Source organism: Odontomachus brunneus, unplaced genomic scaffold (assembly GCF_010583005.1).
Source record: "Odontomachus brunneus isolate Ranch 3 - 2012 unplaced genomic scaffold, Obru_v1 Obru_scaffold_029, whole genome shotgun sequence".
Lineage (NCBI taxonomy): Eukaryota > Metazoa > Arthropoda > Insecta > Hymenoptera > Formicidae > Odontomachus > Odontomachus brunneus.
In genome coordinates, this window is record NW_022639479.1 from 307,180 (window position 1) to 330,419 (window position 23,240).

Genomic DNA, 23,240 nt, shown 5'->3' on the forward strand with positions numbered 1-23,240 from the left:
TGTTCCAAAAGGACAAATCCGTAAGTTGAATTATAAGTCCAAAAAATGAAAAAAATGTTTTTGACCTGGCACCCCATTTTTTGAAAATAAAGCATTCCGATACCGATATAGATTGTTCTAGTTGTTCCAAACATTGTTTCAAAAGCACAAATCAATAAGTTTAATTATAAGCCCAAAAAATTAAATAAAAGTTTTTTGACAAACTGTCTGTCGGATCAAGAGTAAACTTATACTATCTTTCTTGTTCCAATCGAGATCTTTTTGTTCTGAGTTGTTCTAGGCTTAAGAATTATAGTTCTAGAGTATGAGACTCATAAGATCATTCGTTCTCCGAAAATTCGTAAAAAAATCGATTTGACAGTACTCGACGTCAAGAGTAAACACATGCTTCCTTTTTTGTTCCAACCGAGATCTTTTTGTTCTGAGTTGTGTTAAGCTTAAGAATTATAGTTTTAAAATAAAGTGAAATTGCTTCGTCGTTTAAGCCTAGTATAACTCAGAACAAAAAGATCTCAGTTGGAACAAGAAAGGAAGCATGTGTTTTCTCTTGACGTCGGGTGCTGTCAAATCGATTTTTTTTCGAATTTTCGGAGAACGGATGACGCTACGAGTCTCATACTCTAAAACTATAATTCTTAAGCCTAGCACAACTCAGAACAAAAAGATCTCGGTTGGAACAAGAAAGATAGTATAAATTTACTCTTGGTCTGATAGACAGTTTGTCAAAAAACTTTTTTTTAATTTTTCGGGCTTATAATTAAACTTATTGATTTGTGCTTTTGGAACAATGTTTGGAACAACTAGAACAATCTATTGCGGTATCAAAATGTTCGATTTTCGAAAAGTGAGGTGCCAGCTAAAAAAATCATTTTTTTGTTTTATTCGAAAACCGTTTCGAATGAAGCAATATCACTTTGGAACAATGTGATACAAAGTCAGAACAATCTGGAACAACTTTCAAAATTATAAATTTCAAAAAGTGGGGTGCCAACTTTATACACTCTAGGTTAACCGAACATTGCTTTTTGTAAACTGAATCTATCTTTGAGCGAGAGTCGAAGTCCACCGACCGACAGAAATGGACATACAGCATGCGGATCGAGATTTCTCGCGTATGGGGAATTTATCACATAATAAAATGAAACAGCCGTCGGAAGCTGTCGTTTTACAAGCGACGTTTGTCCCATCGAAAGAGAGTGAGCGAGAGAGACATAGGAGGAAAAGGAAAAGGGGAAGCAAGAGGAAAACTCCGCGAGACGTTATTAGGATCGCAGTTGCCGGCGTCGATCACAGCACATTCAGCATTGCTGTAGCAAAACGCAACAGCAGCACATACGTCAGTTCTTTCCTGAAACAATGCGCGACGCAGTCTGCGCTGGCCATTATCGTCGTTTCACGACGCGAGATACGAGTTTTCTTCCCTCGTAAAATCGTCAACCCCTGTTAGGCATGCCGTAAGGACTCATCAAACGATGATAATAGTACACTTCTAATCGGCTTTTGAATTCCACGAAGCGAATGTCGAGTCGTGGTGAATCGGTCGTGATGATAATAATAATAATAATTATAACTATAATTGGATATGTAAATTTAAATTACATTGTACTTTAATTGGATAAATTAGAATTAAATTATAAAAAAGCGAAATTTAACGTATATAAATTTATGATAACTTTCGAAACATAATAATACCAAATAATACATCTCTTACGGAATAAAAATCGATAATCGCCGAATAATTCTTAACAAAACAGTAAAATAATATAATAAACAATGAATAACTACAAAATTTACTGATATTCTTTTTGTATTTACAGATATTAAATTTTTATTCTTCTTGTTATCAAAAGTTATTCAGTTATTCTTATTCCATAAAATAGCCTTTATTAAACGATATTCGTGTGAATTATACAATTGTTATTTCATGTTCAAGGTGAGAGAGAATGATACAGTTATCATACAGCAAAATTACAGCATTATAATATTAACAGTATAATGTACTTATAAGAAAACACATGGGAAACGTCCATCTTTTATTTTGATGAGCTTAAAATACATATGTTGTAATCTAGGTCAAAATAAGAGATACATTTTTTCTATCGGCCTTTTAGAAAATGAAAAAATTCCTTTAAAAAAAAACGGTATTTTTTCATGTTTTAAGAGGATGTTTCATTATTGAAAGACCTATTAGGCACGCAAAGAAACGTATCCCTTATTTTGGTCTAGATTACAACATATTTCAAGCTCATAAAAATCGGAGATGGACGCTTCCATGTGCTTCCTTGTAAAATAAAAATACGAATGTCTGGACACGTCCCTAACCCTGGACACTTTCTTTGTTTCAATCTTCAAATAAGAATAATGAAACTTTGAGTAAAAATAAAATATGTTCTTATATTTTAAAGTTTTAATTAAGATATTTTATTTACGGTTTTAATTAATATGTATAAAGTTTAATTTGTTGACTTAATTAAAAATTTATATGTCCAGACATATCGGTATATTCGCATTACAGTTTTTTGCTTGCTAAATATAGGTTATGAAAACTAATATGTAATTAATTTTTTACTTTTAAAAAATAATATAGTATTCTTTTAACCTTTTCAAAATGTTACTTGCGCAAAAAGATTCTCTTTAAGATTAGGATTTACATATCTTTTTTTCATTAGATCTGTCTCGACTCTTCATTATTCAGAAATCGGTACATATTTACCTAAATTGTCCTCAACTAGAATAAAATTAATGTGACACTGTTGTTAGTTTTTATAATAGAATTTATATAAAAATTCGTAGTGGACGGGTTTGTATGTATCATTGATTTAAAAAAAATCGTGAATGATCAGAAAACAGGACTTTTTATTGACAAGAAAACACATATAATGTCCGATTTAGGTGGGCTTGAAATTTGTTGTAACTCAGACCAAAATAAGGGACACGTATTTTCTTATACGTACGCAATCGGAGGTAAAACACCCTTTTGATAAAAATCGGTTTTTTCAGAACATGCACCGACAAAAGTATAAAAGATAAAAAAATTTTTCTAAATGAAAATTAAACGATTTTTTAGGTGTACTTTATAATAATATAAAATCAGTTTTTGTTTTAAAATGCTATAATTTTCAACATATCCTCACCACTTACAAATTATTTTTTAGAATTTGAAAATTGAATGTCTACTAGTTAAAAATATATTTTATGACAAATCCAATTATATAACACAATGTAATTTTTCGACGTACATACTTTTTGAAAAATAGATGAAAATATTCCCGTATATCCATAACGCTATGCATAACCGCCTATTTCATTCGATAATATACGCAACATGTACATATCCCCACCACTCACAAATTATTTTTTAGAATTTTAAAATTTAATGTCTATTAGGTAAAAATATATTTTATGACGAATCTAATTATATAACACAATGTAATTTTTCGACGTACATACTTTTCGAAAAATAGATGAAAATATTTCCGTATATCTATAACGCTATGCATAATTGCATATTTTATTCGATAATATACGCAACAATTTTATTCTAGTTACAAGTTAGTTAAATGTATACCGATTTCTGAACAATGAAGAGTCGAGACAGATCTAATGAAAGAAAGATATGTAAATCCTAATCTTAAAGAGAATCTTTTTGCGCAAGTAACATTTTATATATCATAATATATAATATATATATATATATATATATATATCAAATAATATATCATTTTTCAAAAGTAAAAAAACTTCGAACTTCCTCATAATAATAAGCGATTTGTACTGATATGCAGACTATGTAACCATGAAACATATAACAATGTTAATAATAACAATAACAATAATAATAACAATAATAATAACAATAGTTATATATTCCTATACTTTGCCTTTATAAAAAGATATATATATATATATATATATATATATATATATATATATATATATATATATATATATATTTATTTATTTATTTATACGTCCTATAAAAGTAAAATTTTTTATGCCAAATATGTGTATTTATTTTTGTGGTATTTGACGTTTAAGTACTACGACAAAAGCGATATATGAGTTGCAAAATCAATAATGTTTATTAAAAGTTTCCACCGAATTTATGACATATTGAAAACGCCACATTAATAAAATCATGCATTGCATAATTGTATCTAATGTGATGTTAATAACGTAATTATTTATACACACATGCATACACATATACATATACAAATACACATTTTCAATCGTGAAAGTCGATAAGACGTTATGCTGTCGTATTATTGTCATATCTTCGTTCCACCCTGTTTACTTTCAATTTAGTCATAGGTCTAATAAAAACTTGATAATAAGTTTCGTTGACATTGGAGTTGTTATGTGAGATACTTAAAGTGCTACAAAACAACCAAGTTTGTGCGACTCAAATCTGTCATGTTTATTAATGTGTAGTTTCCACTTGACTTATTGGCTGTATTCCAATATTCACTGTCAGTATTGAAAATCTATGGAATATGTTAGCACGCTTTCATTAGCATTATATTAATTTGTATTTTTGAAATTCGCCTTAACGAGTCGCATAGAATAGACTTGCCCTTGCGGTGATCAATAGATTAACTTCGACATGCTTGCCGAAATTAATATTATTCTGCGATGATCTCTGTGTTTCATATTATAAAGGATTAATGGATTATTTACAGTATTCGGTATCTGTTGATCGTTCCGAAGTGCTCCGTTTGCTAACTGTTGACTCGCTAGAAAGCTTGAGAGCTTTTATCAGGATGAGAATTAATATTCATATAAGCGTAACCCAATTTTTATCCATCGTAATATTTGTAAATTTGTTTTTTACTGTTTTCATGTACTTTAGTGCCTGGTTTATTAGCCAAGTGCTAATTTTAAAAAAATTTATTCTTGGGAAAAAATATTGCAACTAGTGGAGAGATAATAAATAATTTTTCAAGATTGAGGGAAATCTTTGATGAAAAAATTATGGAATGAGAAGAGTATATAAATAAAAAGTATTCATAGAAACCACGGTCGTTCATACATGAGTCGGTGGTCATATGTGAGTCGTTGGTTCATATATGAGTCGTAGAAACCACGGTAGTTCATATATGAGCCGATGATAGCGAATGTATTAAAGGAAGTTTTAAACACACACATAGCAATATGCACTTATAAACTTGCACTCGCAAATAGTACGTCGTGAAACGATGGATACTCACTGCGACACCAGTTCTTATATTATTGCTTATATATAACATCTCTCATGTGTATCCCTACACATGCTTACTCATGATTTGCGTCGCACAAACTGACCGTTTTCCAGCACTTTAAATATCTCATATAACAACTCTAACGTCAATGAAACTTGTTATTAAGCTTCTATTAGATCTATGACTCAAAGTAAACAGGAAGGAAAGGAGATATAACAATAATACGAAGATACAACGTCTTATCGGCTTTCACGATTGAAGATGTGTATTTATATGAATATGCGTATATGAATAATTACGTTATTAACATTATATTAGATGCAATTAAGCAACCTATAATTTCTTTAATGCGGCATTTTCAATATGTTATAGATTCAGTGGAAACTTCGCGTTAATAAACATGATCGATTTTGAAACTCATGTATCGTTTCTGTCATAATATTTGAACGTCAAACACAAAAATATATATATAAATTTGTCATAAATTTTACTTTTATGGAGCGTGTATATATATATATATATATATATATATATATATATATATATATATATAAAGTATAAGAATATATAACTATTGTGTATAAATCTATTATTGTTATTATTAACGTTGTTATATATTGAAATGTTTTATGGTTACATATTATCGAGTGAGATAGACGGTTACGGATAGCGTTATGGATATACAGAGATATTTTCACCTATTTTTCGAAAAGTCCGTATGTCGAAAAATGACATTGTTATATGTAGTTAGATTCATTATAAAATATATTTTTTACCTTTTGGTAGGCATTAAATTCTTTTATTCTAAAAAAAATTTGTGAGTGGTGGCAGTATATTGAAAATTATAACATTAAAAAGAAGTGGTTATGTTATTATAAAGTACACTTAAAATCGTTTAATTTTTATTTAAAAGATTTTTTTCTATCTCTTATACTTTTGTCGATGTATACTCAAAAAGAAAAAAACCGATTTTTTTCAAAGAGGTGTTTTCCTAAGAGTCCGATTAGATACGTATAAAAAAATATGTGTTCCTTATTTTAGTCTGGATTGCAACATATTTCAAGCCCATTCAAATTGGAACACTTGCATGTATATCCTTCTGAATACCATTTAAAGGACAATTGTTTAATATATAAGATGCGGTAATCTCAAATTAATCCAAGCATATAGTGAACGTTAATGATCCCTTAATACAAACATTTTTAAACATCGTAAATTATACATGTCACATATGTGCAAGTATCGATACGTCGTGATCGAATATCGATCATCGGAAACAAAACGTGAAAAATTTCGGCAAGCATTTGCAAACATTAAATACGGAAAAACAGTGTTGACAAACGACGTTCAATTAAAACGTTAATGTGTATTTCCGCGAGCTAGGATGCGCTTCGCGCATAATTACCGATACAGTCATTAACGCGCGCTAAATGTATGTGCTGAAAACAAATCACTAATGAATTAATAAATTTATGGCAATTTTATGGAAACGTTATGAGAATGCCATTATTTACAATGTTGTTATATTACGTTGCTGTTATTTACACAAGTTTCCCTTCATTTACAATAAACCTCTGCGCTTAATTGTAGATCGTTCGACTCTCCTCCTTTTCAACGTGATATTTAACATACCAAAAATATATACGTAAAAAATATAGATTTACTATTTATAACGGGTGTGACGGTTCAAAACGCGCTTGTACCTCTGCTGTTCTCAACGATTCGCCTCCTCTCCTTTAGAAGTTCCAGGAACTTCGCCCTCGGACTTCCGGGATACTTCAATTCTACGCTCGGAGGTCCGAATTTGTGATTCATCGAGTCGATCCTCAGGCTATCCTTTGATCCCGTGTTCTTCGTCGTAATTTCGTCCTCTTCGCGGAACATTCGTCCTGCCTCGACAGGAAAACTCGCAGGATCCGTCAAAGAATCGAGATATTCCAGCTTTGTGTTCAAAATCGTAGGCTCGTTTGACATTTTAATGTCCACTAACTGATCTCTGTTTTCCGCTGATGGCTTGTCGCAATCGCGATATTCAGCAGGATCGATCTCAGACTCGGTCGATGTCCAAGTCGATCCGACGTTTTCCGTTGGTCCCGAGAGCTTTGTTTTCCTAAAGTCTCGCGGACTACTCTCGATTCCGCCAAGATAATCCTGCGGGATTTCATGGAAATCAAAGGCTCCACGAGTGTTTTGGCAGAAAGTTTGCCGAAATTTCGAGCAAGTCGTCGGACTCCGCGCCCTAGTATCGGAAATCTTCCAAAGACGTCTCTGTCGGGGTCTCGTCAGACTCCAATACCAATAGCTGCTGGAATCGGCCGCGTCCATCAGCTGGTCGAAAATTCTGTGCTCGAGATCATTCCGCGACTTGAGATTGTTGTTTTTCACGTCGTTAGGATCACCCTTATCAACTTCGACGACTCCCTGCCTTTCTCTCTCGTTCAAGTCGGACCGCTTCACGACGTCAGCTCGATTGGAAGACAAAAAGGACGAGGAGACCTTGGAAGGGCCTAATACGTTGACGTCGTCCTCGGGAATCACGTCCTCACGTTGACAAATCTTATCGTCCTTGCTTACGGCGAACGTTCTCCTGGAATCTACGCTGGGACTCGCTAAACCCGATTTAGCGCCAGCAGACTCGACGTCGATACCGTATTTGTCGCGGAGGAGCCGGTTATGCTCGCTGACTTTGTCGATGCAGGCCTCCAACCTCTCAATACCCTTCAGACACTTGTCGTAAGACTCGACACGGACGACTTCATCGTAATCATCGTTGTTGTCGTCTGGTTTCAGATGCTTGTCGGCGTCGTCCTTCGGAATCTCTCTGCGTCCTCGTGATTTCGTGTAATCCTTGTGATCACGCCTCTGACGGTCCCTTCGCCTCCTACGACATTTCCCATAATTTTCCAACATGTTCGTGGCACTCATGTACTCGTTTATAGAGTTCATGTTGCGCATGAAGGTCATCGCCTCGTTCAGGTACTCCTCGAGTATATTTCTCCTGGACGCCGCGCGAAAACCGGCCTCGTCCTCGTCCTCGCTGATCACGCTGTCCGACTCACTGTAGATCTCCTCAAGACTGTCTTCGTTGGAGAACTCCACCTTCTTATCGCTTGACTGTTCCTTGGAGTTTTCGAGGTCTTCGTTCTCTCTCGCAACAGACGGGACTTTCTCATTTATCGTTAACTCCAACTTTTTTCGCTGCGAAGATTGATCAATCTCGACGTTCGACCGCACGACGTCCAAGCTTTCAGCCGCGCCTGATTTCTTTTTCTTCATCTTCTTGATGATAGACTTCAAGATCATCTGCTTCGGTTTTACCAAGGCTTTGGGATTAGACACGATGTCCTTTATCTCCTCCGGGCTGCTGGGATCCGAAAAAGACACCTTCTTCTTATTGATATTGTCACACACGCCTGGTATTTCAGCGCTGATTCCTTCTTCAGAGTCATTGTCCACGACATATGAGAACGACCCGAGAATCAGCGACTTATAGTCGTGTATTGGATTCTGGCTCGATGCTTCGGCAGGTTTCTTCTTTGGCAACTCCACCTCGGTGATGTCGAAATCGTCGTCCATCGAGGACTGCGCATTAATCGCGTCTACGTGACTCGCGGGTTTCGAAGTTTCCTTCTTCGTGTGTGCAACTACATCGGGGGGACAGAGGTTTTCGTAACTTTCATGCGAATCCGTGAGTTTCGCATCGCTCGCTTCCCTGGCGACGTTGTCTTCCTCGTAATCGAGACTGTCGTCGGAAAAATTATGATCATAATCCAATAGAGACTTTATCGGGACGGATTCCAGTTTCTTCGAGTCCTCGAAATTGCTGGCAGTTTGACAGAATGAATGACGGCTCGTATCTTCCACAATTTTATCGTCGGAAGTACATTCGTCGTTTATCGCGGAAGAAGACCGATCATCAACTGATCTCAGATCAGTGTCGACCATTTCTCTACTGTAGCCAACGAGGCCTGGCGACTTTCCCGGACACGGTAGAGTCCAGTTCTTCCAGAGTTCGTGACGGACGAGCCTGTACGCCGGTCTTCTGGGGCTCAAGCTGTAGCTGCGTCTTCTCGCGATGAAGGCCCGCGTCAAGCCGTCCTTGAAAATCGATCGTTTCTTCTGTCCAGAATGCTGAAGATACATCTTATCCCACTCCATCTCCGTGCCGTTCTCCTTCATTTCGATGATAGAAGAAGTGCCTAACGAGTTTCTGAAAGTCACCGACTTTTTTATCGCGGTATCCTTTCTCAGATCGAAAGCCGCATCGGAGGAGCTCTTACTCCTCGGGTCTTGGAAGATATTCTCGATTCTAAAAATCCTGCCGTCCGCCTGAATAGCCGTCGATCTGACCGAGAGGTCCTCCAAAAAGGATCCCTCAACTTGGTGTTTCACTTGCTTATCCGTCTGAGACTCTTTGTCACTAGAGACGGGTTTCGGTTTCTCCTCCACGAGATCGCCGCCATCCATCACGGCAATTCTGGACTCCAAACCGTTCGTGCTCTCGATCGTTATGTTGATCATATCCGGTAAGGATATCGAGATGACGTTCTTTTCGGGATTGTTCGCCGGTGTCAAACTACAGCACTGTATCCCACATCCAGTATCCTTCCGCTGGTGGACCGCCTCTTGGCACATCACTGTCTGCGCGGCCGAGTTCCTTGAAGGCGACGAGACGAAGGTGTTGGTCCAACTGTCCGCGCACGGCGCTTTCTTGTCACCCTCTGGGTAAAACTCAGATACCTCGGCACTCTCAGACTGATTGCTCTTCGCATAATTCTGTGTGTCGTCGGACAGTATAACGGAGTCGTTTCGCGGAGAACGCTGAAGCGGCTGCTTAGTGTCCTTGAACTCCAGGTCATTCACCAAGCTCTCGGCGTCCTTGCAACGATAGATGTTAGTCCGTGGTCGGTCCGTCAACGTGGCGATATCCTTCACTCGCAAAACCGGCATTCGGTAATCCATCGTGGTCGTTGGTGACCCTTCGCAGTTCGTGTGGTCGTCCGTGAGCACCCCCACGTCTTGAAGCACTACCTTGGGTTCATCCGTGAGGCTCGCAGTGTCCTTAAAACGTAATGTCGACGCCGTCTCCGTTTGCGTCTCCACGTTGATCCTACGTCGCTTCAACAGCATCTTCCGCGAAATCTCCTGGAGCTTCGTTCTCGCGGCGAAGCCGCTACTGCTGCTGCTGCTGTTGGGTATCTTCATGTCGGTGCCCTCTGGCGGGGAACGTGTGCCCGACGTATTGCCACTATTGGTCGCCATGTTGTTGGTCTCCTCCGTGTGCTTCCTGCTGGAGTAAAGTCGTTCAGTGACGGCTGCTACGATCTCGGCACGCTTCACTCGCTGGATCGCCGTGTGCGGCCTAGCTATCGCTTCCTGTTCCAAGGAACTCTTCCTGCGCAATAGTTTGTCGCGCGTCAAGCTCGAGATTAGGATCTGCTCTTCCTTAGAACTGCTGGAACTGCTGTCCTTGCTGGTCTTCCTTTTCAGATTCTCCAAACTCGGTTTTCTATAGATGTTGTTGTTACTGTTGCTGCTCTTCCCGCTGATAGAATCCTTCAGGCTCTTGTCAGAGTCGTTGCTGCTCTTTCTTTGCAGCTGATCTTTGCTGCCGACACTGCCGATTGCCTTCCAGATGCTGGCCAACTTGACGTTCCCCTTGCGGTCGTCGACTTCTCTGATGTTGTTGAGCTTCTTGCCTCGGTCGGGCAGTGTTGAACGTTTCTCTAGGTTCGTGTGCGACCGCTGGAGAGCGACGATCGGCTCCTTCTTCTTGCTGATCCCTTCGATGGAGCCGAACTCCCTCGAGACGTTCAGATTCGACGACGGTAGATCGACAGAGTTTTGCTTGCTGAACTTACCCTTCGGCCTGCTCCGTTCGACGGATGCTGGATTCGACGGAGTCTGCGGCAGCTCACCGATCCCCGAGTCTTCTAGAGCACTGCAGTAATTCACGGAACCGTCGCCACGATCGTCCAGTTCGACATCATCGATTTTGTATGATCCGTCCAAGTCCTCGTTGCTGCCTTCAATGAAGTCGGCGTCGATCGAATCCTCCTGCACCTCGTCAGAACAAATCTCCTCTATCTGCGTTGAGGACTCTTGCAGACTGTCGTCCGGCTTGATCAACACCGCCACCAACGTCGGTATGTCCACGAAGACCGGCTCGTTGATCTCGTCCACTACCTCGTCCTCTTCGTCGTTCAACTCGGTGACTCTCGCCCGGTTGTAATTACCAGTGAAATGGTTCGTCGACTGCAAATACTCGTAGGAGCTGAACTTTCTGACGAATCCCGAACAACCGGTCTCGTAAGTCGTCACACTGTCGCTCGAGTTGAACCTCCTGATCGGCAATGCGTCGAAGGACTTCTTCGATAACGCGCAATAGTTCTTCGAAGCGGGATCCCGGAGGCGCGAGGTGTCGTGCGTGTCTTGTTCCTCGCAATATTGAGGATTCGTCGACGAATCCGTTGAACTTTGAACTTTGCCGCAACAACACGGTTTCTTAGTCCCCTGGTCGATATCCTGCAACAAGATGATCGTATAACTAATTTTATTTAAATTCAAAGCAAATTCCGTGTTTGCGAGGTTTTCTAAGACCTTATAGTTTTAACGCCTTGCCACATTATACACAGAGTGTCCCAAAACTATCGACGCGCACCCCGTGTGAATTTTCATTAAGAATTGATGATACTCGTCTTTTATAATATTTCGAAATATATTTAACATTTTTAAGTATAACTGAGGTCTGCTTTTTAAAGAAGCTATTTGCAACTTACAAGTCAATCGGTAGTCACTCTGTCCATTCGTCAGGCCAAATTATTTAACATTATTTTCGGCACAAAGATGAATATACAGCTCTTATTAGCCCGTTTAATTCTCTCAAAGCCTTATATTCATTATATTTTATTTTATAATATTTTCCTCTACGATATACGTTACACACGTCTCCATGTATAACAGTTATAACACGCCGCCCGTAACAAAGAAATTACGGTGGTGCATGAATAATATCACATCGCGGCCTCGAAACACGGTGTGAAAGCTCACGACCGACTGAGTCACGATTGCAGGCGGGGCGCATGAGGAATTTAATTAATCGACGATTATGCAATGTGCGGAAATGAAGGATAGCGCGGCCCGGCTGATGGAAATGGAAACGCGGATCGCTCGTTAAGCGTAACGCACCGACGTGTTGTATTTTATCAGCAATCGTTCGGCCAATCGGCTCGCGACGGACGCTCAATAAGTGTCAAATAAACGATCGATGAATCTCATTTGCGTAATGACATCGGACAATATCGCCCCGCTTTTCGTATTGGTAAACCCCGATAATAAACTCCCGCGCCCTCGGCGGCGAGTGTGAAGCGCGGCTGAAAAATCGGCCGCTATTTATCGCGGATCCGCGTTTCACGTCGGGAGCGAAATTGCGAAATTTGTTTTATAATGCCGCTCGCTATTACCGATCGCGCGCGCCGCTCGAGGCTCATTAATATTTTCCGCCAGGAGCATGCGAACGCTCCAGCCGCGTTATAAAGTCGCTCGATCAACATCAGACCGGGGATTAAATCCTTTCGCATTTTCAGCCTCGCCTCCCGCCAAAAGCCCGATTCTTCATTCTTGTCGCGCCGCGGGACAAGCGGGAGAATGCTCCGCTAATTTTTAATCGATCGAACTGAAGCTCTCTCGTGTAAGGATACGCGTGATAAAAATACCAGAGCTGTTCTGTCGCACGGAATAGGACCCTTAGCACATGAATGATCGGCGTCTCATTGGGAAATTCCACTCAATAGCGGAGTCTGTCGCGTCTGTCGTATCTGTCGCGTCTCGCTCGAAATTTTATCGGTTTTCTCAAAGAAGAAAGTTTCAGATGCTCTCTAAAGTGCAATCAGTGTCTCCTTTACTGAAACGCTGTACTTATAACCCAATATTGAATCTGGTTGTGACACAACCGGATTGATGCCAATCGTACTATATTTTCCATATGGTTTAGTTGTAAGTATAGCACCGCAATCAGTAAAATCTCACTGAAAGGATCAGTTAATGGTAACGAATGTTCCCGTTATTGTTGTATTTTGCGAGCACAGACAATGTTATTGCACGCAAGACGCATGGAAGCCGTTACAAGTACGGAAAGTTGCGTTAAATATAACATAACGGATTTGAGCAATACAGATTTTACAGCGAAATTTTATGAACAAAAGCAGTGGGATGTAAGTCATAATCACAAAGTGGAAATGTTTCTATTGTTTTTCTGATACTTTTGGATTATCAGTAGAACTTTTAATAATTCAATCAAAAGCATTTTCACTGATTCACTTTAAGAGAGCGACATTCCATGTTACATAATGCTTGATAACTCGATTTCTTTAACGTCAGATGACGTATTGATTTATCAGTCAATTCTGCTGATTGGTCAATTTACTCAAATGCCGGAGCAACTTTCTCATATAAACCGCAGGATAAGGTTGCCTTGAGTTTCTTGCCTTCTCGAGTAACAAGGACTTGAGCCTGGCGACTTCGTCCCTCAACTCGCGGATAAGTCTTGCCACGGGATCCTCGTTGACCACCGGTCGGTTGACCACGCTCTGCGCCCTTTGCGCGAATCGTAGGGTGTGTGCGGTCTCGTTGTAACTTCCGCTGGCCGGAGATATCGCTGAAAGAGACAGTGGTACGGGCGTTAACGCCGCAAGAGCACATCGTACGCGACGGAGCGTTCCACAACTACGACTAATTAATTCATACGGTGCGATTTCTCGGTTGATATGCATTCTAAGCACGATCGTACGTCAACGATCGAGTGATCGAGGACGAAAGATTCGTTCGAGTAATGCCTACTGGAAATGCCTATCGCAGAGCGCTGCTTGTCTATTCGTAGACAAACTGTGGGACATCGTGCGAGAGATTTCTATCAGATGTCACGCGGGTCTTTGGCAACTTTGCGAGAAACATTCCGTGTTCTCTAATTCGCGCATCTCCAATTGCATCTACAATCATACTCTGTGATGTCTCAGAAAAAGGCCCGCACAAAGTCCGCTGCATTTTGCAATTTCGCGCATTCGCAGATAATCAGACAACTCCGAGACCCGATTAAAAATCGATCCCGTGGTCTCGATCAGGTTGGTCCCAATCAGTTACCTGCTTTATGTACAAGGCAATGTTATCGAGCCCTAATATGTCATCTAACGCAGCGCGGCAGTCAATACCTTATTAATAATTAGAACTTTAATTAATAGTTAAGTCCCGATAACATCACAAACCAGATAACTGATTGGGACCAATTTGATCAGGCGATAAATTGGATCAGGCGATGACCATGGGATAAATTTCTATTCAGCAAGTGACGAAAGCTCCCGGACGCTTAGTTCGGAGACGTGCAAAAAAGCTCAATATAACACTCGAAATCGTAATATCCGACAATTACGGGACAACACGTCACGCTGTCGAATTAACTGAGCATTCAGACGCCCGCCGCGAACAACATCAGCGACTGAAGTCTATCAAAATCCTCGCGTGGCGTCTATCGGATTATAATCGGCGGCAAAATGTACGAAGCGGAGCTTCGGGCGCTCGCCCCCACACGTGGACAAGTCAACTGGAAATAACTCACGGCTCACTCGTCGGGGGCCGGATAATTCGAAATGGATTTCGGACGGGTGGCGGCGGCGGCGGAGATATCTTTTCCAGACGTCGTACGGTCGTCGCACGAAATCGACATATAAAATCCGCCATTGCCGGGACGGCGGCAATACGCGGGTACCGCGGATAATGTATGTCTATTCATCTACGCTCGCGCGGCTCAATCACAAATGCGGGTCCGCTGAATATTAAACGTCTCCCGATAATAAACCGAAATGCTATTAGCAATTCAATTAATTGCCGATGATCAGCGGTTTGGAATATTTCACTACGATTAATTATACACGTCGCCGGCTCGGCTAGAAGTATTCGAAAACGGCGCGGTGCGCACCGTTCCCCGGCCAATTATACGGGTCGACTCTTTCATTGCGGCAATTAATTGTGACGAGTCGAAAGAGGAGGAAAGGTCGGCGCGCCTTCTCTTGATTAGCGTCTCTCTGTCTACGCCGTCTACGTTCAATCACGCCAATTTCGCGGACTTTTGTCGCAGGACCGACGCGGGAACGGAGAAAAATATCGCGATAATCGACGAATCGAGGTAAACAGTCAAGAGGATATTCCGATTTTATTTCAGATTGGGGTTCGGACAATTTCCAACGTGACACACGTCTGTACAAAATTCATCGTGTATTCGCGGTACGATGCAGACGCGATTAAAATCGAGGAGGATTAAATGGAGATAGTTCAATAGTTCACGCACATATGCACATCTTTTCATCGTGAAAATCGCGCGGTCAGTATTGTAATTTTATCGAGATTTCGCCTCCGCCTAATCCCCTCTGCGCTTGATCCGTGGGAACGATGTTCTTGACTTTCAGAGATCAAGTTCTCCATCTATCAGTACTGTGTAACGCAATCCTCTCTCTACGTGCTTCATCTAACTACGACAGATTCCTACGGGAAAGGTAGTGCCGGCTCTCTAACAAGAAAACCGTCGGAAGTGTCCCTCACCGGTTCTGATGAGCCTTGGATATGTTGCAAAACAGCAAAGGAACAAAATAAAAGACCCGAGAACTCTCTTTGATGTGCTTGTCTGCACGTTTAGGGGTTAAAGCAATCCCTCAAAGATAACTCAGCGGATTTAATTTCCAGCGGATATCAGGGAAACTGAGTGAGGCGTATGAAAAAATATTTTATACAAAAGTTTCATGGTATCTTGGACTCTGTACAATGGTGCACTCAAATACACCAGGTTGAAAGGTATTGTGAATACAGGGAAAAAATTGGCGATAGATCGATATTAAATAGCTACTATCGCAAGCTCAACTACTGATTTTTCTTATTTACCGCTCCTCTCCCTCACTCTCACTCTTTTTCTCTATCTCTCTCTTTCTTTCTCTCTCTTTCTCTTTCTCGGCTCTATCGAAATTTAATCTCTGCATCTTAGCTCGCCTGTGGAAAAGCATTTAAACCAATTACATCCAGCCCCGATTATCGCGGGTAAGTGGAAATAATTTTGCGAATTTCACACAGACTCTTGCGATAATATTTCTCGCCCCCGATAACTTAACCGAGATTTATGAAAAGACGGCGTTTTGTGCGGGAAGGAGAGGAGAGAAATGGCCAGCTTTCCCGTATAATCCGTTCGACCAGGGATTGCTCTCGGGGAAAAACATCGTGATCGGGTTTATCTTCAATTCATGCGTTAACCGTGAAAGACGCCATAGAACGCGAACTGAATTAATCGATTAATCAACGATTCGAACAACATTAACTCGATTAGAATTTTATATTATTAGAATTTTATATTATTGAAAAAAAATAAGTGTATTCAATACAATGTGCAGTCAAGTACAGTTTTTATGCAGTCAAGTTAGTTTAATTAATCATTAATGTAACAAGCTTGTAATTAGGATGATCATTTTCATTTTCCAGTGATTGTTCTTGATGTGAGTTAAGAAAAGTCTCGCGTCTTTGCGTCTTATCTAAAAGAAGATATCTAATAGCCTTTCATGAACTACTCCCTCTTCTAAGTACAGGGGAGTCTCATTAAAAAGGGTCAATTAAGCGATGTCGAATATAAGTCGTTGGATTTCAATCTGCGCGCGAGAATGGCGGATTGTGCCGGAGGATATTAAAATGGAGGGTTCGCAGATCAAAAGAGGGGAAAGGCGAGCTTATAATTTTCTTGCGAAAATACACACGGCAAGACGCGATTTGCACGGTGAGAATATTCCCGGAAGAAAACCTCTTAACGTCGATAAAGAACGTTCCGGGATCGCGAGTAGCTCGGGAAAGAGGGGAGGATGGGACGCGAGTTCGAGGGGAATTTGTGGCGCTGGGGAGATCAAAAGGAAAAGAGCGGCAGAACACACTTACTGGCGAGCATAATGGTGGTGGCATTTCCGCCGAGTGCATCCTTCAGCAGCCAAGTGAGCGAGGAATCCCTGTAAGGGATGTATCTTCTGCCGGGTCCGCTTCCGGTCGAGCCCCTTTCGGCGAGGGCAGATATCACGTTCCCCAAAGCCACCAAGCTCTTGTTGATGTTCGCGCCTTCCTTTAAACGATAGCGAAGATGGTGTCAAAATTAAAATTGCTCGAAGACACACAGGCCGCGTCGAGATCAAAGTGAATTCAACGATCTCGCCTTGTTTTGTCTGTTTATCGAACAGAAATGACTCGTGACGGTAATATAACGCAAACGAAGCTTGACATTTCTAATGACGATAAATGACTAATACTGCAATTCTAAACAGAATCGTAAGTCTCGTAACTTGTTCTCGTAAAATTCGTAAGAATTTATGAGTAGATTTACTATTGTATGCAATATCATATGTCGTACAATCACTTGTAAATATCGTAAATTACATGAAATCGTAGATATTTATGAGTAATTATATAACATATAATATTGAATAGAATTGTAAATTTACTCATAAGTTCTAACGTATTTTACGAGAACAAGTTACAAGACTTACGAAAGAATTTATGAGTAGATTTACAATTGTATGCAATATCATATGTCGTACAATCACTTGTAAATATCGTAAATTACATGAAATTCTGTTTAGAATTGCAGCATAAATCTCTACACTTTATTAGTGTATATACACTTTTTTAGTGTATATTTTAGTGTATATTTAGTGTATATTTAGTGTATCTAATCTGTATTTATCTGGTCTGTTAGAAATTATATATCTTCCTCTCGATTTTTTGTATCAAAAGTAAAGGTCAAATATTGTGAAGTATGGTCGTGATGTTATTTCATCTTTTCGAATTGACAAAGAAAAAATATTAGAAAGGAAGAAAAAGAGAGAAGTCTGTCAACAGTCAAACGGTTTTGTTACGTTGTGTAAAATTTTCCATTCTAACGTATAAATATTTTATTTAATAAAGAAAAACATACTCTCGCGTTCGCACGAGAAACACCGCCAGAGATGACCCTCGAGCTTCTACGACGCTGACAGCGCGATGATCCTTTCTGCATTTTGGACGGCATACTCGATGTTCAATCACAAACGTTAACACACGTTAAGGACGCGATTGGATCGGCTCACAAAACACACAAACGCCTGATCCAGGTTGTATCCTTCACATCTCATGCACTAAATCCGATCTCAGTCGGAACGGTTTCATGTTTACACGAATTAACGCGCGATAAAGTGCGAATTCCACACGATATACCTGCCACACACAGTTACACTTAGAAGAAGAAACGCAAGAGCAAGGATTTTCGTTCGATAATTAAATTCTTTAGGGGCGTCTATACACAAAACAGCAACAGATAGCTCGAGATAAATCGACGAATAACGAGGCGCGAACGTCTCGAGAAAACACAAGTTAGGAGTTTATTCTACATTCGTTTCGACACTTCTTCGCTCACTTGTTTGCACGTCCGCGAGTAACCCGTTCGAGTTGGTTGTGCTCGATTAGGCGAGTCCATTAGCGCACAATGGCGGTCGGCAGGAGATTGATAACGCGAGCGGGAGCTCGATCCGCGCGGGCTCGCGCGAATATCGATTCTCATCGCGAAATTCAACCTCGGCGGATATCCCGGCTGACGATATTATTTTTAGGAAATGACTCACCTTCAGTCGATGAACGCCGCCGCAGGTGGCCGCGCTCTCGCTGCCCGCCAGATCGACCAGGTGCAACCTGCTGCCGCCGCGCGGAGCGGCGTCCTGCCTCCTGCAGGACGAACTGCCGCCGAGACGCTCGCTGAGACGATCGCCGTTGACCGTCTCCTGCGAGAGACCGACGGTGAGTAACGCGTGACTACGACTGCTGCTAGGATTCTGAAGGGTCGAGGCTGTCTTCCTGGCCTTCGTACCTTCCTCCACGTATGACATCAACGACCCCAGGGTGGGAACCACGTGATGCGTCAACCCTGAAAGAAAGGGGAACTAGTGAACGAAGGAGGAGACAAGTGGCGATTGACGACGGTAGGATTTCATTGAATTTCGTTATTGCAACAAATCATGACAGATGAGTGGTGGGTCAAGTGAATCGAGAAGACAGATGACGAGATCGAGTTATTAAGTTTAGTTTATCGTGTGTGAAACCTGTGAGCGCAAAAATATACTATCATCCTAGGCTTCAAGAACACTAAGATTCATTGATGGATTAATAATCCCTATTAATAATCCCTAACGAAAAAGACACTGTCCATAGTCCATAGAGTGTTATTAGACGTATAGAGAGTGCCTTACTCGCCAGGAACTGATCTTTTACTATCACCAAGGATTCAAGTATCGAGATGCAATATCTAAATATAACCCCAGAGTTCGGAAATGGGACAATTGGACGAATAAAAAATTCGAACAAAGACAATAGTAAATATAAAACAATATAAGCAACACAAAATTAAAAAGAAAAAACGTCAAAGGATGAATATTTATCGTCGCATGGAGATGACAACTAATCGTATTAGGTCCAAACTTTGAGCAGATCTTATATACAAACAGTTATTTAGATATATAAAATTTATAAAAAAAAATAAGATATATAAAATATAAAAGATATAAGAAAGATAAAAGATAATTATATAAGACTTACAAGAGAGAGACTTATACAAATTGTGTGTTATAGTTCATAGATTTATAAGATTTCACAGTTAAGCAGAAAGTTTCGATAATTAATTTTCTACAATGTGCAATCTTGATTCCATCTATTTCGTTCGAATCAAAGTCAAAAGCTGCGTTCGCTTTGGGCGCTTACGCGCTGTAAGCGTCATTCTATCTTTATCGCTCATTACATGTGAGAAGAAGATAGAATGACGCTTACAGCGCATAAGCGCCCAAAGCGAACGCAACCAGAATCGCGTAATCATGTATTTATTTATTCACTTATCTTCAGTTTAAATCGCAAAATAAATCGATGATAATAGAGAGACAATTCGAGGAAGCGGAACGGAGTTACAGCTTTCAAATGCAATTTGCCTCATGTCGTTACGACTTTTCTGCGCAAAAACGTCAACAAGCGACGAATCCTTTGATGAAGACCGAGGACTGCTAAGAATGTCGCGTGTCGCTTGCTTTTAGCCGAAGAAGCGAGAAGTGCGAAGTCGACGGCACAGGCGCACTACAATGTACCAAATGTGCCCTTTGCCGGCGCGCCGAGAGACCGCACGTTGTTCCAAACACTTCGAGCGTCTCTATCTCGACGAAAAATCGGCATACACACATGGAACAAACGTTATTCTCCTTGAAATTTCGCGCGGCACACGTTACACTGTTTACCCACGCTCTTGTTGTGACACACATTTACGTGTACAGCTACAACACGTGGTATACGCGATAAATCGTGCAAAGATACACGAAAATACATTTATGCTGCAATTCTAAACAGAATCGTAAGTCTCGTAACTTGTTCTTGTAAAATTCGTCAGAACTTATGAGTAGATTTATAAGTCTATGCAATATTATATGTCGTACAATTATTTGTAAATATCGTAAGTTACATGAAATCGTAGATATTTACGAATAATTGTACAATATATGATATTGCATACTTGTAAATCTACTCATAAGTTCTGACGAATTTTGCGAGAACAAATTACGAGACTTACGATTCTACTTAAAATTGCAGCATTAGATACAGAAACGAAGAGCCCCGAAAGCTTTTATCGCAAAAAGTACGAGGTATCATATCAGTTTCACATCTTGTTGAAAAAATTTCCGCGTGACCCGTCATGTTTTTAAATATTTGCGAATCCACAGTGAAAAATGCATTGCTGCGTGTTAAGCTCGAGCGAAGTATACCTTGAACATAAGGTCCTAGTCGAGGATGTTCCCGAACCTTCAGCCCGCTCACAGTCGCCGACGGTTTCAAGAGATCCCGCACTCTCTCGTTATATATCTCCAAATAACTGAAACAGATTTATCGTGTATAAGTAATTCGAGAATAATTTTTTTCACTATCTCATCGTGACCAACGTTCAATACTCAAATCATCGATAATCCAACAAACTTTTGCAAGTCCTTAATATAAACTCGCAAGAAAAAATACAGGTATGAAATACAATCGAATTAAAAAGGTAATATATAAGAGATCGCGCAAGATATCAATTGTGAAACTTCCCGAAAGAAACAAAAAATAGAACTTCCCAAAATAAACAAAAACATCGAATTTACCCAAAAACACTCAAACGTTTCGCTTGCCATGCCGACTCTCCTCAATACAAATCAATAATGCACCAGTATTATACAGTTGCGGATTTATCACACATGTGGAGTATCTCACACCTCAAGTATAAGTGGTCAGAATCATTTTTCATCTATATTTAATTTTGCATCTAAGAGTTTCGATAATTTATTCAAAAATCAAATACAGGTATAACACACGTCGCACACATCATCATCATCACCACCAAACTGGTCTATCTTCTCTTCCCAAAACGACCAAATATTACACAATCGGAATAATCAACTTATTCACGAGCTTTTCACAGAGCACATCAAGAAACTCGTCCGATCGTTAAATCTATTAAAGGTCGGGTCCAAGCGAAAATAGAATTCTGTGCTAATCGGTAAACAAATACCAAGCCCCCGCGCGTACCGCGACGCGCCTTCATCTCAATTACGGTCGAAGAAGACACGTTCTCACGATACAAGCGCGTCGAAGCGTGTCGCGGGCGCAAACGTGAAACGTCTCTCGTAAGCGACGAAGACGAGGACGAAGACGAGAGAGACTCTGGGGGACCTCGCGGCTATACGACACGTGAGGTCTCCACGTGGAAGCTCCTGGATCCTCTTAACGTCATTATCCGCTCCGTTGCACCCGCGGAACGTTCGCACGTGCACTCGTAAATCGGCTTAACAGCGATTGCGACCTCGAACGGTCACGTTCACCAGGTGAAACACTTTCTAGGCTGGTTTCCGAGACCTGCCACGCATCTCTCTTCTCCCCGCTTGCTCCCCTTCTTTCTTGCAATTTCTCTGTTTTCCTTCTTCTCTCTTGAATCTTACGACTCTTTTCGTTTTCCGTCGTGACGGATCACGTGTCTTCGCAGATTTCGTTCCATCGAACACGATCACACAGGGGAAATGGAATTTCCCATTTAAAGTTTATATACGTTTTATATATGCATATAAAAATATACATGTAGATGTATAAAAAAATATACATATCTACATACATTTTTTATCCTAATATCTATTAAATAATATATTTCAATATTAATTATTATATATATGCAATGTTCGTAGAACTATTAGATATTATTTTTTAATGAAATTAGTATAATATTCGTAATTAATTCTAGAAGAGATTTGTGTTACTATCTATGTGTGTATTATTATATTATTATATTATACAATATTATTTATATTATTATTATATATTTATATTATTATAATCAATATAATATTCGAAATTAGTTCTAAAAAAAAGATCTGTACATTCTGTGAAGTTGGTTTGTTTGGATCATTGAGTCCTCAAGACAGTAAGAGATCATGCCACATTGTTTATATTTTTTCAAAATTACTTGATCTGTCGATTTGCAAACGTAACAAATATTTGCATGAAAGAACTAATCAGAACGACCGTTCTGACTCGAAGAGGTCTGCTCACTTGATATATTTCGTAGTTGTATGTAATCGACGTATAAAAATATTTTATGTATAAAGTAAAATACATAAAGGCTCTAAGAAGAAACAACATACTAATAGAGCGAGTAAGAGTCAATGTCGGTCTTGGAGCGAGATTGTTTATAAACATCAGTCATATATTATCTACCACTATACAATTGTACACAATGGTAGATAACAACTGATGCTTATACATTTTGCTCTAAGATCAGCATTGGCTCTTACTTCGCTGGATCGAGCGACAACCATGGCATTTATTGCGCTGAACAATTACGCACAAATACTTATTTGTGTTTCAAAAGTAAAGATATAAAATAGAGAAATTTTATGAAAAAATGGAATTGTTTCACATGTCCCTCCCCCCCCCCCCCCC

General features: G+C 40.0%; 1 protein-coding gene across 1 annotated transcript in view; it reads right to left on the reverse strand.

The window, feature by feature from the left end:
* The window catches only part of LOC116843067, a 56,002-nt gene that overhangs the window by 1,120 nt on the left and 31,642 nt on the right, over window positions 1-23,240 (reverse strand). The window contains exons 4-10 of the mRNA XM_032813093.1: window positions 21,041-21,147; window positions 18,869-19,167; window positions 18,187-18,261; window positions 17,160-17,337; window positions 13,688-13,857; window positions 5,211-11,726; window positions 1,337-1,348 (exon numbers count right to left, since the gene is read on the reverse strand). Coding sequence (XP_032668984.1) covers window positions 6,888-11,726; window positions 13,688-13,857; window positions 17,160-17,337; window positions 18,187-18,261; window positions 18,869-19,167; window positions 21,041-21,147 — 5,668 coding nt within the window. The 3' untranslated portion in view covers window positions 1,337-1,348; window positions 5,211-6,887. The remainder of the gene's footprint in view (window positions 1-1,336; window positions 1,349-5,210; window positions 11,727-13,687; window positions 13,858-17,159; window positions 17,338-18,186; window positions 18,262-18,868; window positions 19,168-21,040; window positions 21,148-23,240) is intronic.